Source organism: Coloeus monedula, assembly GCF_965178545.1.
Source record: "Coloeus monedula genome assembly, chromosome: 14".
NCBI classification, from domain to species: Eukaryota; Metazoa; Chordata; class Aves; order Passeriformes; family Corvidae; genus Coloeus; species Coloeus monedula.
Window position 1 is genome coordinate 19,144,462 of NC_138794.1, and position 15,696 is coordinate 19,160,157.

The 15,696-nt window shown below is 61.2% G+C and overlaps 2 protein-coding genes across 2 annotated transcripts; one reads left to right on the forward strand and one right to left on the reverse strand.

Moving 5' to 3' along the window:
* Window positions 1-75: 75 nt before the first annotated feature.
* Window positions 76-3,323, reverse strand: LOC309578142 (cytochrome P450 1A5-like; the record flags this gene model as incomplete). Its single annotated transcript, XM_082290553.1, has 6 exons — window positions 2,460-3,323; window positions 1,730-1,856; window positions 1,128-1,217; window positions 917-1,040; window positions 636-722; window positions 76-382 (listed from the first exon to the last, which is right to left on the reverse strand). Exons 1-6 carry the CDS (start codon window positions 3,318-3,320, stop codon window positions 76-78), a joined length of 1,596 nt encoding a protein of 531 aa, XP_082146679.1. The 5' UTR covers window positions 3,321-3,323.
* Window positions 3,324-9,019: 5,696 nt separating this feature from the next.
* Window positions 9,020-13,036, forward strand: LOC309578404 (cytochrome P450 1A4-like; the record flags this gene model as incomplete). Its single annotated transcript, XM_082291027.1, has 6 exons — window positions 9,020-9,883; window positions 10,064-10,190; window positions 10,417-10,506; window positions 10,594-10,717; window positions 11,154-11,240; window positions 12,730-13,036. The coding sequence occupies exons 1-6, from the start codon at window positions 9,023-9,025 to the stop codon at window positions 13,034-13,036; spliced, it is 1,596 nt and encodes a 531-aa protein (XP_082147153.1). The 5' UTR covers window positions 9,020-9,022.
* Between the last annotated feature and the right edge of the window lie 2,660 nt (window positions 13,037-15,696).

Here is a 15,696-nt window from a genome sequence, read left to right on the forward strand (position 1 = left end):
TTACATTGCCCCCACAAATTTGTTCCAGACCCAGCTCTGCCGCAAGGACACCCTGGAGATGTCTGCTCCCACCGCTCAGCTCCTGCTCTTCACAGGGAAGCGCTGCCTGACCTGGAAGTGCTCACACCTCTTGTGCTTCAGGGCCAGGCCGTAGAGCGGGGTCATGTCCACCTCGGTGCCCTCACAGACGCTGAACTCCAGCTGCTGGAGCAGGGTGGCCAGGAAGAGGAACACCTGCCACCTGGCGATGGTCTCCCCAATGCACTTCCTCTTCCCCAGCCCGAACATCAGCACCTTCTCCCCGTCCTCTTTGTTCACCTTGGTCCCGTCAGCACTGAGGAAACGCTCAGGATTGAAGGTTTCTGGGTCTTTCCAAAGCTTCCTGGAAGGGAAAACATCAGGTGTTGAGATGGTTTCTCCTGGTCATGGGTGTAGGGGGGACACTGGAAGGAGGGAACTGGCAGGAAGAGCATCCCTGAATTCAACAGGGCCCTCAGTTTGCTGCCTTTTCTCTGCAGGCAGGCTGACCCCACTCCTGCCCAGGAAGAGAATTGTGTGGGAAGGGACCTGTTTGTGACTGCAGGAAGGGACCTGCTTGTCACCGCAGGAGGGGTGGTGCCTCACAAGGGACTTACTCGTCGTGGTTCACTTGCCACTGGTTGATGAACACGCAGCGACCCTTTGGGATGTAGAACCCGTTCAACACCGTGTCCTGGGTCGTGCTGGGGAGAGAAAAGACAGAGAGCTGGGCAAGGCCAAAGGTTCTCCTGCATCCTCAGGGGACTGCCAGGCTGCTCCTGACGCTGCTGAGGGAAGGGTGTGACCCACGGGGGTGGTTTTGAGTCCTTCACGAGCCTTAACAAGGTGCCTCAAGGCCACCTCGTCCCTGGAGCAGCTCTGCCAGCCCAGCCCGTACCTGTGTGGGATGGCGAAGGGCACGAAGGAGGAATGCCTGAACATCTCCAGGATAAAGGCTTCTGTGTAGGGCAGCGTGCCCCGGTCCGACAGCCGCGGCCGCCTCTCCCGCCCGATGGTCTGGTCTGGGGGAGGTGGAGAGCGGGAAGAGGGTCAGGATCAGGGCTGACCAGAGAGGTTTGGCCCTGTAGGAAGGTGGTTCATGGGCTCACCGAGCTCTTCCTGGATCCTCTTCTGGATGCTGGGGTCCGACACGAGATACATGAGGCTCCAGGACAGGGCCGTGGCCACAGTGTCGAAGCCTGGGCAAAGAGGACAGGGTGTGGGTGAGCTCAGTGCAACGCCCACCCTGGCCCACGGGCTGACCATCACACGGGGCAGTCTGGAGTGGCTGAGGAGGCAGGGGACATCCCGGACATGCAGCGAGGCTTGGGGCTTTATTCTGCCACAGAAAACTTGGGTAAAATACCCTGCTCTGTCAACCAGTCTCGCTGCTGGGTTGTGTCAGGTTCGTGCAACTCCTCCAGAATTGGGGGAATTTCCACAGCAAGGTGAATCAGCCCACAGACATCTCCCTCAGCCAGGAACCCTGGCTTGTGAGGCTTGGCTGAGCTATAACCCTCGCCCTTCACTTTTCCCAGAGCTGATGTCCCAGACTGGTCCCTAGAGGTATCCCTGGAAGGTCCAGTGAGCAGGAGAGCGAGTGCTTAGACGCACACCAGCTGCCAGGTGTTGGAAAAGGAAGGCTCAGACAGGAGGAGCCAGAGAAAACCTGAGAGCGTCTGCCACAGCTGAGGAAAGGTGGAAAGGATACCTGCTCCAAAGAGGTCATTCACGAGGTTGACGATCTTCTCCTTAGGGATCTGCGCGGCCGCGTTCGTTTCCACTTTTTTGTCCAGGCACTGCTGAATGAGGGAGTCGGTGATGTCCCGGATGTTGTTCTGAGAGGAAGGGGAGACAAGGTCATGGCAGCAGGACTGGCAGAGGAGTGGGTGGGAGTTCCTGAGCAGCCCCACCCGGTGCTGGGGGAGTCCCTCAGCTCCCGTGGCCCCCATGGAAACAAGGAGAGAGTTCTCCGAGGAACATGAGCACAGAGCAGATGTTCAACCACTGGACTGGCTACATCACACAGGGAATGCAGGAGAAGATGAGAGGCTCATGAAACTGAGTCAGGGGAGGTTCAGGTTGGATACCGGAAAAAAGGTTCTTCCCCCAGTGGGTGGCTGGCACTGAACAGGCTCCCCAGGGAATGGGCACAACCCCAAGGCTGCCAGAGCTCCAGGAGCGTTTGGACAATGCTCTGAGGCACAGGGTGGGATTGTTGAGGTGTCTGTGCAGGGCCAGGAGCTAGACTCAATGATCCTGGAGCCCCTTCCAGCTTAGGAAATCCCATGATTGTACAATATTCTATGATTCTGTGAGGAGGACTGGGGAGAGACAATGGCCACTGCTGCTTGGCTGCAAGAACAAAAACACCTGCTGATAGAGACGGGAGGAGAGCAGGGACGCACCTTGGTGCAGGTGAGGGACCTGCAAGCCCTTACCTCGTTGTAGGTCTCGTAGTGCTCCTTGACCCTCTTCTGCAGGAAGCTGAGCAAGTACCTGTTGAAGTCTATAAACAATTTCATGCTGCGGCTGGGGAGGTACTGGAGCAGGGGGATGAAGTCAGCAGGGTTGCCAGCAGCAGCCACATCAGTGAACTCCTGAGCTGAATTCACCAGGCTGAGCAGCTCCTGGTCGTCGTGCTCGTAGCGCTTGCCGAAGCACATGGCACAGATGACATTGGCCACCGACACCACCAGGTACCGGTGGGGGTCAAACCTCTTCTCCTCCTCCATCAGCTGCAGGAACTTGGTGACCAGGTACTCGGCCTCCTTGGACACGTGCTCCTCCAGCAGGCACGTGGAGGACGAGGTGGGGCTGGGGGCGATGGAGAAGCTCTTCAGGGCGCTCTGGGCCAGCTTCCTGCGCGCTTTCCACACCTCCCCGGAGTCGGGGCTGAACGTCAGGCTCTGCCCGTTGGAGATGTAGTGGAAACTGGGCAGGTCCGGGCGGCCCATGAAGTCCTCTCCTTGCTTGACCAGGGCTTGCCTGATGGTGTCCAGCCCGCTGAGCACCAGCACGGGCCGCGTGCCGATCCGCACCTCCATCACGTCCCCGTACTGCCGGCTCAGCCGCGTCAGCGCCAGGTGCGTGTCCTTGCGCAGCTCCAGCACGTTCCCCACCATGGGATACCCTCGGGGGCCCGGCGGCCTCTGCAGCCCCTTGGGCACGGGCTGCTGCTGCTGCTGCAGCCGCTGGAGCAGCAGGAACACAAGGCAGAACGCGGCAGCCACCAGCAGCACCTCGCTGGCCGACACCGCACCGTGGCTCCCCGCCGCCAGCGACATCGCAGCCTTCAGCATCGCCGCCGGTGCTTTAGGGAGCCGCCCTAAAGGAGGCAAGCAGAGCGAGGGGAAGGGCCCGCATCAGCGAGGGGCTGCGTGCTCTGGGTGCTCCTGACACCGGCACGGGCAGCGACAGCCCTTGAGCAGCTCACCGGGGCTTTCCAGGGGCACAGCTGGAGACCTGAAGAGACTCCGAATACACCCACCCATCCCCTAAGGGGCTCATCGACTCCCTGGGCCTTCAGTGACACCCCTCTCCCCATAGAAGACTCAAGCCCCCAGTGGCGCAGCCGTGCCTCCTGCCCTTGTCTCGTGAAACAAGGCATGGAAAACTGCAGCTCAGCAAATCCCAGGGAAGCAGGAGGAGAGGAACAGCGGCTCCTCTGTGAATGTGGTTCCAGGACTACCAAACCCATGAGGAGTCACAGCCACGAGGATGGACCTGCCTGGGGGACACGGGGAGCAGGGGTGCCGCAGGGCTGCTCTGTGAGAGCACACAGCTCACTGGGTGAGCAGGGAGACCCAGACATGGCCTTCCCGGTCCTGTATCCATGTTCTACCCCCCCCCCCCCCCACACACAGGCTGTCTCCTACCTGCAGGTCCTTGGGTTGGTTTCACTGCCCAGGGCTCCCAGCACAGATTGGCAGAGAGTGCCTGGCACTGCGAGCAGGGGGGATTCTCCTCTGTCTCCTGAGCCTTCTTGTCCTGTCACTTTATTCTCCTCTGCCTGGCCCTTCTTCTGTCACCTGGAAGTCCACGACTCTCCAAGCTCTCCCCTCACTGCACCGCTGGGTATTTATCTCCAGAGGGGCTGCAGAAGCCCTTGGGAATAGCTACCCATTAACAAATGGGGCCGAGCCTGGCTGGAGCCTGCCCAAGAAGCCAGGGAGGAGCCTTTCTCCTCTCCAACAGGCTCTGGGGCATGAATGGTGACTTCTCCTCCTGCCCAGGGCCCTAGAGCCTGCAGGGGGGAGGCAGAAGGGGGTCCCTAGGACAGGGCGGAAGAAGGGGGTCCCTAAGCCCTGCCTTGGGGAGGATGTAGGACATGCTCTCAGCATCGCATCCCTATGGAATGTGGGTGCCAGCATTTCCCCAAAAAACTTTTCTGGGCTGGCCAGACTGTTCCCAGCAGCCAGAGAGGGCTGTCACCTCCATGGCCACTCTGGAGGTGCTGGGAGCTGCAGGCTGTGAGTGAGGGGAGGCGTTTGCAGCAAGGCATCCCCAGCCCTCCCCATCCATCCCTGGGGAATCATCCGGCAGCTCCCACGTCCCGGTAGCGGTGGCAGCAGGATCATCCGGGCCGGGGGCAGAGCCAGGGCCAGGTTAACGATTGCCCAGGTTTGCGTGAGAAGGCGGCTGGCTCGCTTCCCCCGGCTCCTCCGGGGCAAACAGGCAGCGAGGAGGAGGAGTGGCGGGGCAGAGGGGAGGAGGTGAGCCCGGCAGATAGGAGAGGTGAAGGGGCAGCACGGGGCAAGGCTGGGGCAGTTCATCCCCCCGAAAGCACTGGGTGACACCCGATGGGGAAATGCTCGAGCCAGCGGGGCTGTGGCTCTTGCCTGGGCAAAATTCAGGGGAGTTTGGCAAGTGCAGCTGGGATGAGCAGGAATGAGCCAAAGCTTTTGGGGTTTGGCCCGAAGTTGCACTCAATCTCTGAAAATTCCAGTGGGAATTTGGCCCAGGTAAAAGCTGAGCTAATATTTAATAAAGGCTTTCAACATCTGGTCTAATCGGGCTCGTTAATAGCAATGACGCCGTTCATTAATGTTTGTCAGGAACAGTTACAAAACCTCCGCTGCTCATATTCCTGCTGATAACTCCCAGTAACGCTGCAGCCCTCCCTTGGGAACGCTTTTGGGGAGGCAGGCTGCAGGAGCAGGGCTTGCCTGGCAAGCTGGATCCAGCCGGCGTCTCCCATCCCCGTGGATCTACCCTGATCCATGGGGCTGGGGGTGGAGGGGCTGGGTGAGTCCCCCAGCAGCATTTCAGACCTTGGTGGCCCTTGTGCTGATGCTGAACCCACCGACTCCCCATCCATCATATCCCAAAGCTCTGGAGAAGCTGGGGAGGGTCCCGGCGAGGTTCTCCAGGACCCACCTGCCCCTCCTTCTCCCCTTCCCAGCCCTCCCCGGCTCCTCGGTGGCTGCCAAGCCCTGCGAGGGCAGGGTGCCTCCTGATGGGAACAGCGTTAAGAGCGGCTGCCTTGCGTGCCAGGCAGCCTCACACCCCAAAAACACCCCCTCACCCCGGCTGCCGCCCCTCGCCGAGCCCGCGGATCCCTGGAGCCGCCTGGCAGCAGCCGCGGGGACGCTGCCGGCCCCCTGCCCCTGGTGGGTCTTGCGCTCCCGTCCGTGGGCCACCATCCGGCGGCACCGGCCGTGCCAGGCTGTGCGTGCAAGGACAGGCGGCAGCGGGACGGTGACGGTGCCCGCGCACGAGGGACACGGACCTGTGGGGGACACGGAGGGTGCGGGCATCCCGGAGCGCGTCCCCGCACACGGATGCGGCTCCGTGCGTGCAAGGCGCGTGTGCAGCCTGTCCGTGCGCAGGGACAGCGGGCGGGCGCTCGCACCGGCGCCGGAGGGACGTGGGGACACTGGCACAAGCACACAGCGTGCCCACGCGCGTTGTACGAGGTGCCTCGGTGCCAGAGACATCCCCGGCCGGGGTTTAGGGACACCCTGACGCGTGTCCCGAGCCGTGGGGCACGTTTGTGACACTTGTGGTCAGCCCTGCAGTGTGGGGCACCGGTCAGTGTGGCCTTGGGCTGCGAGGGGACGTTTCAGGTGGCACGACTGGCACCTCCCCGCTTTGCACTCCCCTCTATCCCACTCGTGGCTGGTAAGGGCTGGGATGACATTGTCCTGTCGAGGGGACACAAATGACAGGGGCACTGCTGTCCTCTTGCGGGTCATGCCGCATCCTGTGGCAGAGGGCACCCCTCTTAACCCCGACGATGTCCCCGGGGCTGGGGACCCCTCACAGCCTCCTCAGCACCCAGCCAGCCGGGGGGGAAACTGATCCTGAGCTGATCCTGAGCTGCTCCGGCGCCGCTTTGACCCCGGGCCAGGCTCCTGGACGTGAGGCCACCGCCCTGGTCCTTTAAAAACCATTTCCCCCCCACACACCCATAGCGTGACTGCGAGTGACCGGGGCGGCCCTCCCGGGTCTGGCCGGAGCCCCTTCGCACGCGATGTCCCTAATGTCACCTCTGAGACCCCCCGGCGGGGCGGGACCCCCTGGCCTATCTCCCGCCTCGCGGCAGCTGGGCTGGGAGCAACGATGCGGACGGAGGGGGGCAGGATTTGGGAGCGAGCTGGTTCCCCTTGTCCTCCTTGAAGGGCAGGACCCGGCCTGTCACCCCGTGGGGACCGAGGTTGGGGGCTGCAAACTCTGCCTGAGCCCCCATTTGGACACCGAACATCACCCCCTGACGTGCCCCCCGTCCCTTCGGCTGCACCCTCTGCCCCATCCCAGCCCCACCTCGCCCCTCGAGTCGCCCTGTCCCCAGGGAACAGAGGTGACAGAGGGCACGGCGGCTTCTCACGCGAACCTGGACAATCTTTAACCGGGCCGGGGCAGCCAGGACCGTGACCCCCGGGGCTACCCCGCCGCTCACGTCCCCACGGGGACCCTATGGAGTCTGTGGGGTGGTCCCGCAGCGTGAGGCGGGGGGACACGCTCGGAGCCGGTGGCCCCCGCTCTGCTTTACCGGGCGCACCGGCGGCGGGATGGCCAAAGCCCCCGCGGAGCTGTGCGATGGCTTCGGCCCCGCGGCGGCTGCTCCACGCTCATCCCCGCGTGTACGCGGAGCCCCGCGGGGGCTGCATGCCCCGGTCTCCCCCTCCTGCCCGGCACCGCGCGCCCCGGGGCGCTTTTCCCACGCTCCCGCTGTCCCCACGGCTCCGGACACCGCGGATGTCCCGGGGCTGCGGGCACCGGGGCGGGGGGCGCGGCTGGGGGTGTATGGAACCCTCCGGGGCTGGGGGGGAGCAGGGCAGCCGGGGCACCCCCCGGGGGGGTCCTGGGGAGCAGCGGGGCGCGGGACCGGCGCCTTTAAGATCCTGCCGGTAGCGTGACTGGAGTGACCGGGGCGGTGCGGGTTTGCCCAAACATCCCGCCCGCTTCGCACGCGATGCCCGCCCCGGGCTGGAACCCACGGGCGGCACCGATACCACCCCCCCACCCCCGCACCCCACGCCACGACCTCTCGGGACCCCCCTCCCTCCCTCCCTAAGCCTCGCCCCGCCCGCCTCGCAGCCTCCCCTCAGGGGGATGCGCGGGGGTCCCGCAGCCCACGCGTGGGGGGAGCCCCGGGGAAGGGGGGGACCGGCCGTGGGGGGGTCTGGGGGGGGGGGGGGGGGGGTCCGGGGTGTTCTTGGGGAGTTGTGGGTCACGTGACGGGAGGCGGCCGGGCCAATCAGCGCGCGGGGCGATGCATATAAAGCAGGAGCCGCGGGGAGCGGGCACCTGCCGCGGGATCGGGCCCCTCCCGCCGCTCCGAGCCGAGCCGAGCCGAGCCGAGCCGAGCCGAGGTGAGTACCGGACGCGGACAGGGCCCGGGGGGCACTTCCAGCTCGCCCAGGGCACCGCCGAGGGCCCCACCCCCTTTCCGAGCAGCAGCATCCTTCCCCCACCTGTTGGAAGGTGGCTTCTGGGGGGTGCCGGGAGTAATTCTCCCCTCATGGGTCTTCCCGCTGCTGAGCGCTGGGAAAGGGTCCCAGCTGGGCTGCAGCCACTGCGGTGCAAGGTCCCAACAGCCCCCCAGAATCCTCCCGCTAGGGGTGTCCTGTGGGGGGCTGTGGCACCCCGCCAAACCTAAGGGGGTGTGGGATTTGGCAGCCAACCTCCTCCCACCGCTGCTCGGGGTTTTCTGAAGGATTTAGTGCTATGAGGAGCTGGGAGCTGGACCCGATGATCCTTATGAGTCTCCTCCAACTTGAGGGACTCTATGATCCCCTGGTTCCTGGCAGAGCTGGGAGCGGGGAGCACCCATCCCGCTGGCCCCCGCTGCAGCCGGGGTTATTTCTCACAGCCATCGATCTTTGGGACGATTCCTGGCACTGCTGTGTTCAGCTTGCTGGCGAGTGGTGGCTCGGTGACTCGAATCAGGATCAGCTCTCCTCTAGTCATGCACTCCGGAAAAGACTTCGAGGAGAAAAGAGAGGTCCTGGGGTTAAGAGATCACCTTTGCTTCCCTGGCACGCATAGAAAAAGTTGGGGGACCTATTCCTCCCAGTCCTGGCTAGCAAAAAGCCTGCTTTTTAGTGCAAGGAGTTTTCCAAAGTGCAGAAAAGTGTGGCAAGTGTGGATCAGAAGTGAAGCCCAGCTCTGCTGCTATCCTGTCCTGCACTGCCGCTGCTCCGAGTGTCTCAGCCCAGAGACCTGCCCCAGTTCCTAATGCCTCTTTGGTTTATTCCTGAGGGCTCTGCGTGCCAGTCTAAGGATCTGCTGCGGGGAAAGGGGTGTCACTAAGCCTCTGGGGGGCTGATGAGCCCCTTAGGGGATGGGTGGGTGTATTCGGAGTCTCTTCAGGTCTCCAGCTGTGCCCCTGGAAAGCCCCGGTGCTGCAGGGGCAGCTCCAGCCGCTGAGCTGCTCAAGGGCTGTCGCTGCCCGTGCCGGTGTCAGGAGCACCCAGAGCACACAGCCCCTCGCTGATGCGGGCCCTTCCCCTCGCTCTGCTTGCCTCCTTTAGGGCGGTTCCCTAAAGCACCGGCGGCGATGCTGAAGGCTGCGATGTCGCTGGCGGCGGGGAGCCACGGTGCGGTGTCGGCCAGCGAGGTGCTGCTGGTGGCTGCCGCGTTCTGCCTGGTGTTCCTGCTGCTCCAGCGGCTGCAGCAGCAGCAGCAGCCCGTGCCCAAGGGGCTGCAGAGGCCGCCGGGCCCCCGAGGGTATCCCATGGTGGGGAACGTGCTGGAGCTGCGCAAGGACACGCACCTGGCGCTGACGCGGCTGAGCCGGCAGTACGGGGACGTGATGGAGGTGCGGATCGGCACGCGGCCCGTGCTGGTGCTCAGCGGGCTGGACACCATCAGGCAAGCCCTGGTCAAGCAAGGAGAGGACTTCATGGGCCGCCCGGACCTGCCCAGTTTCCACTACATCTCCAACGGGCAGAGCCTGACGTTCAGCCCCGACTCCGGGGAGGTGTGGAAAGCGCGCAGGAAGCTGGCCCAGAGCGCCCTGAAGAGCTTCTCCATCGCCCCCAGCCCCACCTCGTCCTCCACCTGTCTGCTGGAGGAGCACGTGTCCAAGGAGGCCGAGTACCTGATCACCAAGTTCCTGCAGCTGATGGAGGAGGAGAAGAGGTTCGACCTGAACCAGTACCTGGTGGTGTCGGTGGCCAATGTCATCTGTGCCATGTGCTTCGGCAAGCGCTACGAGCACGACGACCAGGAGCTGCTCAGCGTGGTGCACCTCAGCAATGAATTTGGGGAGGTGGCTGGGGGCGGCCACCCCGCCGACTTCATCCCCCTGCTCCGGTACCTCCCCAGCCGCACCATGGAGCTCTTCAAGGACATCAACAGGCGCTTCAACGCCTTTGTGCAGAAAATTGTGCAGGAGCATTACACCAGCTTTGATAAGGTAAGGGCTTGGGTGCTCTGGGATGTGGGTGGAGATGTTTGCAAGTCCCCCTGCCTGGCCCGGTAAAGGCCCTTGGAGCGCTCCGAGCTGCGGTTATTCCCCCCAAGCCAGCACTATCTAGGGCAGGTTTCCCCGTCCCTGTGTGTCCGTGGTGTCCCTGAGCTGCTGCCTCTTCCCCAGGAGCACATCCGGGACATCACAGACTCGCTAATCGGGCACTGCCAGGAGAAGAGCGTCGGGGAGGATGCCCACGTCCAGCTCTCCAACGAGAAGATCATCCACATCGTCAACGACCTCTTTGGGGCAGGTGGGAATGGTTCTGAGGGCACAGCTGGAGGCTGGGAGGGGACATGGAGCTGCTGGCGTTGGCCACGTTTGGGCGTGTGGAGCTGCTGTTGGGCGCCCTCCTGAGAAGTGACCGGAGCTTTCTGGTGGCAGCTGATGGGGGAACAAACATCTGGGGTGGTGAAATCTGAAACACCCCCTCACCTGTGCTCTTGTGGTAACTAAATGCCTTGTCCATGCCCATCCAGGCTTCGACACTGTGGCCACGGCCCTGTCCTGGAGCCTCATGTACGTTGCCTTGTACCCCGACATCCAGAAGAGGATCCAGGAAGAGCTCGGTGAGCCCATGAACCACCTTCCTACAGGGCCAAACCTCTCTGGTCAGCCCTGATCCTGACCCTCTTCCCGCTCTCCACCTCCCCCAGACCAGACCATCGGGCGGGAGAGGCGGCCGCGGCTGTCGGACCGGGGCACGCTGCCCTACACAGAAGCCTTTATCCTGGAGATGTTCAGGCATTCCTCCTTCGTGCCCTTCACCATCCCACACAGGTACGGGCTGGAGCAGCTGACACCTTATTTGGGGGTTTTTTTGGAGTGGTTTTCTGGGAGGTGCCATTTTGGCAGGGAATCGATCCCTGTGAGGGGGAAATATTCCAGCTTGTTGCCCTTTTGTTTTGAGGGTGGTTTCACCCCAAAAATCTTTGCTGGCAGAATGCCCCTGGGTTTATATTTCTTCCTGCCTGGGCAGAAACCACATCACAACTCCTCTGGAATGAGCTGTGAAATGAAACTGGAATTTTTCTGCTGGAGGAAAGTGTAACCAAGACTATTTAATCTCCCGAATATAATCTGGGGTATTTCCTAGCCAGTCCTAAGGGCACAAATAGGGCTTGGAAGCTGAAACCCTGGCAGGACTCGCCAGGCTTCGACTTGTCACGGAGCTGTGGTCTCCTCTAACGTCCCTTTCCTCCTGCGTCTCCTTCAGCACGACAAAAGCCACGGTGCTGAATGGCTACTACATCCCCAAGGACACCTGCGTGTTCATCAACCAGTGGCAAGTGAACCACGATGAGTGAGTATTCCAACCCCCCCTGCTCATCTGGGCTGCCCTGGGTTCTCTTGGCACTCAGATCACGCTGATCCTTGTGCCAAAAAATGACTGGATCATGTAGGAAAAGGCAGGTTGGACCAAAACCAGTATGGGTTTGAGGCTGAGCTCAGCCTTGGCTCTCCTGGGCATGGAGCTGGTCCAGCTTGACTTGGCCCCCTGTTCAGCAGCTCCCCAACAGCAGGGCTTACCCACTTTATGTGGAAGCTCAGGCTGCTGGATAGTCAGGGATCAGTCGATCCTGCTGCCAAGCAGGTCCTGTGATCTGAGCTGGCAGCTCTGGATGTGCTCAATGGGAATTGCTTGGTTCCCTTTTGAAGGGAGAAAAACGTTGTGACGTGACCCTGTTCCACTCGATGGGCTCATGTTGTGATTGCTGATAATCAGCTTTGGGAATGATGGGGGGGGGGGGGGCTGGAAAGCAGAGCCCCATCCTGCCCCTCCACCGCTCCCCAGCAGAGACATTCCAGGGGGAAGTAAGTTAAGGCTTGGTCCAGGAGGTGATTCCCAGATGGGGTATTTGGATCAAAGCTCATGATATTCATATCCAAATACCCCAAGAGGCTGGAAAGCTTCCAATATTCCTTCTGCTCCTGCAGGAGCATGGAGTGGGAATGCTGTCCTTGGGGCAGAGAGGATTCCACACATCCAAGCAGAAATTCCCCGCTCAGCCACTGTTAAATCCCTCCTGGCACCTCCCAGCAGCCCATCTGGGACAGGTTGGGCAGTTCTGCCGAGAGGATTCAAAAAGGGAAAGCCCTCTGGTCTCGGTTTCTCCTCTCTGAAGGGCTGCTGGCTGATCCCTGTGCTGAAGCTGCAGCTTCTCTGGCTGTTGTACACGGAATTAAATCCACCTCCGGTGCCTGCCCAGACAAACACAGCCTGAGCCTGAATCAGAGGTTTCAATAGGCTGAGCTGATGGAGTCTGACACGGAGTTGGCATTTCAGATCAGGGAGGGAGCTTGCCAAGGGCTGTTTGGGATGGTGGAGTGGGGCAGTGCTGCATGGCTTCTCCCTGCAAGGACAGGCTTTGTCACCGACCCCATTGCAGGGGGTCAGAACTGTCACACTGCCCGAGGGCTGGAGCCCCTCTGCTCTGGAGCCAGGACCTGGGGAGGCCTCAGAGCCCCTTCCAGGGCCTAAAGGGGCTCCAAGAGAGCTGGAGAGGGACTGGGGACAATAAGTACCAGCACAAGGAAGAATGGCTTCCCACTGCAGAAGGCAGGGTTAGATGGGATATTGGGAATAAATTGCTCCCCGTGAGGGTGGGGAGGCCCTGGCACAGGGTGCCCAGAGCAGCTGTGGCTGCCCCTGGATCCCTGGAAGCGTGTGGAAGTGGAAGGTGTCCCTGCCCATGGCAGGGGGTGGGATTGGACAAGCTTTTATGTCCCCAAACCATTCTGCGATCCTGTGACCAAACAGCTCCCTCAGGAGTGTCTCCTCTCTGCCCCAGGACCCTCTGGAAGGACCCCTCAGCCTTCAACCCCGAGCGGTTCCTGAACCCCACGGGGACAGAGCTGAGCCGGACAGAGAGCGAGAAGGTGCTGTCCTTTGGCCTGGGCAAGAGGCGCTGCATCGGGGAGGCCATCGGCCGCTGGGAGATCTTCCTCTTCCTCACCACGCTGCTGCAGCAGCTGCACTTCAGCCTGCGGCCCGGCGAGCAGGTGGACGTCACCCCCCAGTACGGACTGACCATGAAGTACAAGAAGTGCGAGTCCTTCCAGATCAAGCAGCGTTTTCCCATGAAAAGCTCTCCGTAAGCTGCTGAGGAAGCGATCCTGGCAGAGGGGATCGCCCTGGAAGCCGGACACTCGGCCTTGCTTTTGCTGAGGCACAGCCCCGCCTCGTGTGGCTTCACTGGAGGCTCGTTCCTCTCCTGGGACTGGGAGCTGGGAGGGATAAAGTTGGCTTTGTGGGGCTCTTCCTGTCCCTGGAGCCAGCTCCATCACCCCTTCCCACGTGGATGCTCACCAGAGGTCTCTTGGAGAGATCCAGGGGATGTTGGAAGGTGGGATGTGGTGGGATGTCCTCCATCCACCACGGACAACCCCCTCCATCCAACCATAAATAAAGCTGCAGGTTCCTCCTGCCTGCCCAGCCTTATCCCACAGGCTCAGAGCCTCTTTTCCAAAGCCTCCAGCTCCTTGTGCCAAGGGGAACAGATGCTTCCCGCTGCCTTCGGAAGGGCTCTTGAGGCTGCACCAGCACCCACCTCGAGGGGACCCGTGCTGGGTGCACCCACACACCCCAACTCCTTGAATGCAAACTCATGGAATGAACTCCTGGGTGCTCCTACCAATAAAAAAACCCCCAAAATTCCACCAGCAGTGCCACTCACAAACTGAGACCTTAAATCCATCCCTACCATGAAGCCTCCTGGAAAATATCAAAGGACTGGGAAAAAGGGGCAGGGGCCAGCAGGACACTCCTGGCTTTCAGACTAACTGCGTATTTGCTGCCTTTTTTAATATCAGGGTTTGTTTTATTTTACCTTATCAAGCAATAGATTTCTATACCCAGACCGGTTAAGGGAACAAGGGTTTGAGGACTGCAGGAGGTGCCTTTTGCTGCATTCAGCTTTAGCCAGTGGGAAGGTGAATGGAGCAGCAATTCCTGCCTGTTTGTGCCTGTGTGGAATGCAGCCGTGTGCTGGGATGGAAACCACACAATATTTCTAACCCAATAAATACTTACATGAAAATTTCTTAAGTCTCTTTCTGGTCTTATTCCACTGGGAAATGATTTTTTTTTTTTTTGGGGGGGGGGTGGTAAAAACACCCTACGCCTCCCTATCGTCCTTAAAAATCTGCCTTGGTGTGTTGGATTGGGGTTTTTCCTGTGGGAAATGAGAGGGCTGTGACACCAGCGGCATTGGGGGAAGTTTTTTGTCCCAAGGGGAGTTGATTCTGGTCCTTCTCCTGTGCAAAGTCTCAGCTGGGATCGGCAGAAAGGTGATGCCAAGCTCTGGATCAGTTCAGGGCTTCACTAAAAATCAGGAGTAGCTTTCTATCCCTGAAAAAATGGAAGCAACAGGTCAAACCCAGCCTTCCAGGGAGCGAGCTGTGGGGGGATGTTTCATGCCATCCATCACCTGCTTCACTCATCCCCATCTCACAGCACAATTAAATCTGAAGCTTTGCACAACTTCCCTTAAAAAACCAACGAAAAAGGCAATAAACATCAATTTCCCACAGAAATGACGAGGGAGTATACGGAAAGTTGGAGTCTGCTCATCCCTACGTGGCATCCCTGCAGGGATCAGCCCTCCAGGCTTTCCAGCGCTGCCGGAGCACGGAGTTATTGTTAATTTTGGTGTTGTGGCGTGGAAAGCGGCCATGGAGCAGAGGACCTCGCTCACCTCCGGGTTATTTCTAGCGGCTGCCATCGGAATTATTCCGTTTTTAATTGGTGTCCGCAGCCCAGCCCGTATTCCCAGCCTCGGGAAGGTCAGCGGCACAAGGATCCTCCCGGCGATGAGCGAAAGAGCCCGGTGCTCACGGAGCCCGGGAGAAAGCGGGAGCTGGACGCGTCCGTGTGTCCGACGGTGGGCTGGAGGGAGGGGGGGAGGAGGTGGGGGTGATGGGGGTGATGTGGAGGTGTGGCACAGGGGATTAGGAGGACATGGAGGGAACGAAGAGGGTGGAGCTGATGGAGGGGATGGAAAGCTGACAGAGGGGATGGAGGTGCGACAAGTGCTGGAGGCATGATGGAGGAATGGAGCAGGGGACGGGATGGAGGGGATGAAGGGAATGGAAGGCGTGAAAAGGTGCCAGAGGTGATGGAGGTGTGACAGAGTGACAGAGGCACGATGGAGATGACGGAGGGGATGGAGGTGGGATGGAGGGATGGAGGGACAGAGGTGGCAGGTGTGTGACAGGTGTGTGATACAGCTGGGATACGTGTGGGACACGGCTGGGACAGGGGTGGGACACGGTTGGGATACAGCTGGGACACGGGTGTGACACGGGTGGGACTCGGGTGTGACACGGGTGGGACACGGCTGGGATACAGCTGGGACAGGGGTGTGACACGGCTGGGACACGGCTGGGATACAGCTGGGACAGGGGTGTGACACGGGTGGGACTCGGCTGGGACACGGGTGTGACACGGCTGGGACAGGGGTGTGACACGGGTGGGACACGGCTGGGATACAGCTGGGACACGGGTGTGACACGGGTGGGACTCGGGTGTGACACGGGTGTGACACGGCTGGGATACAGCTGGGACACGGGTGTGACACGGGTGTGACACGGCTGGGATACAGCTGGGACACGGGTGTGACACGGCTGGGACACGGGTGGGACACGGCTGGGATACAGCTGGGACTCGGCTGGGACACGGGTGGGACTCGGGTGGGACACGGCTGGGACAGGGATGTGACACGGGTGTGACACGGGTGGGACTCGGCTGGGACACGGGT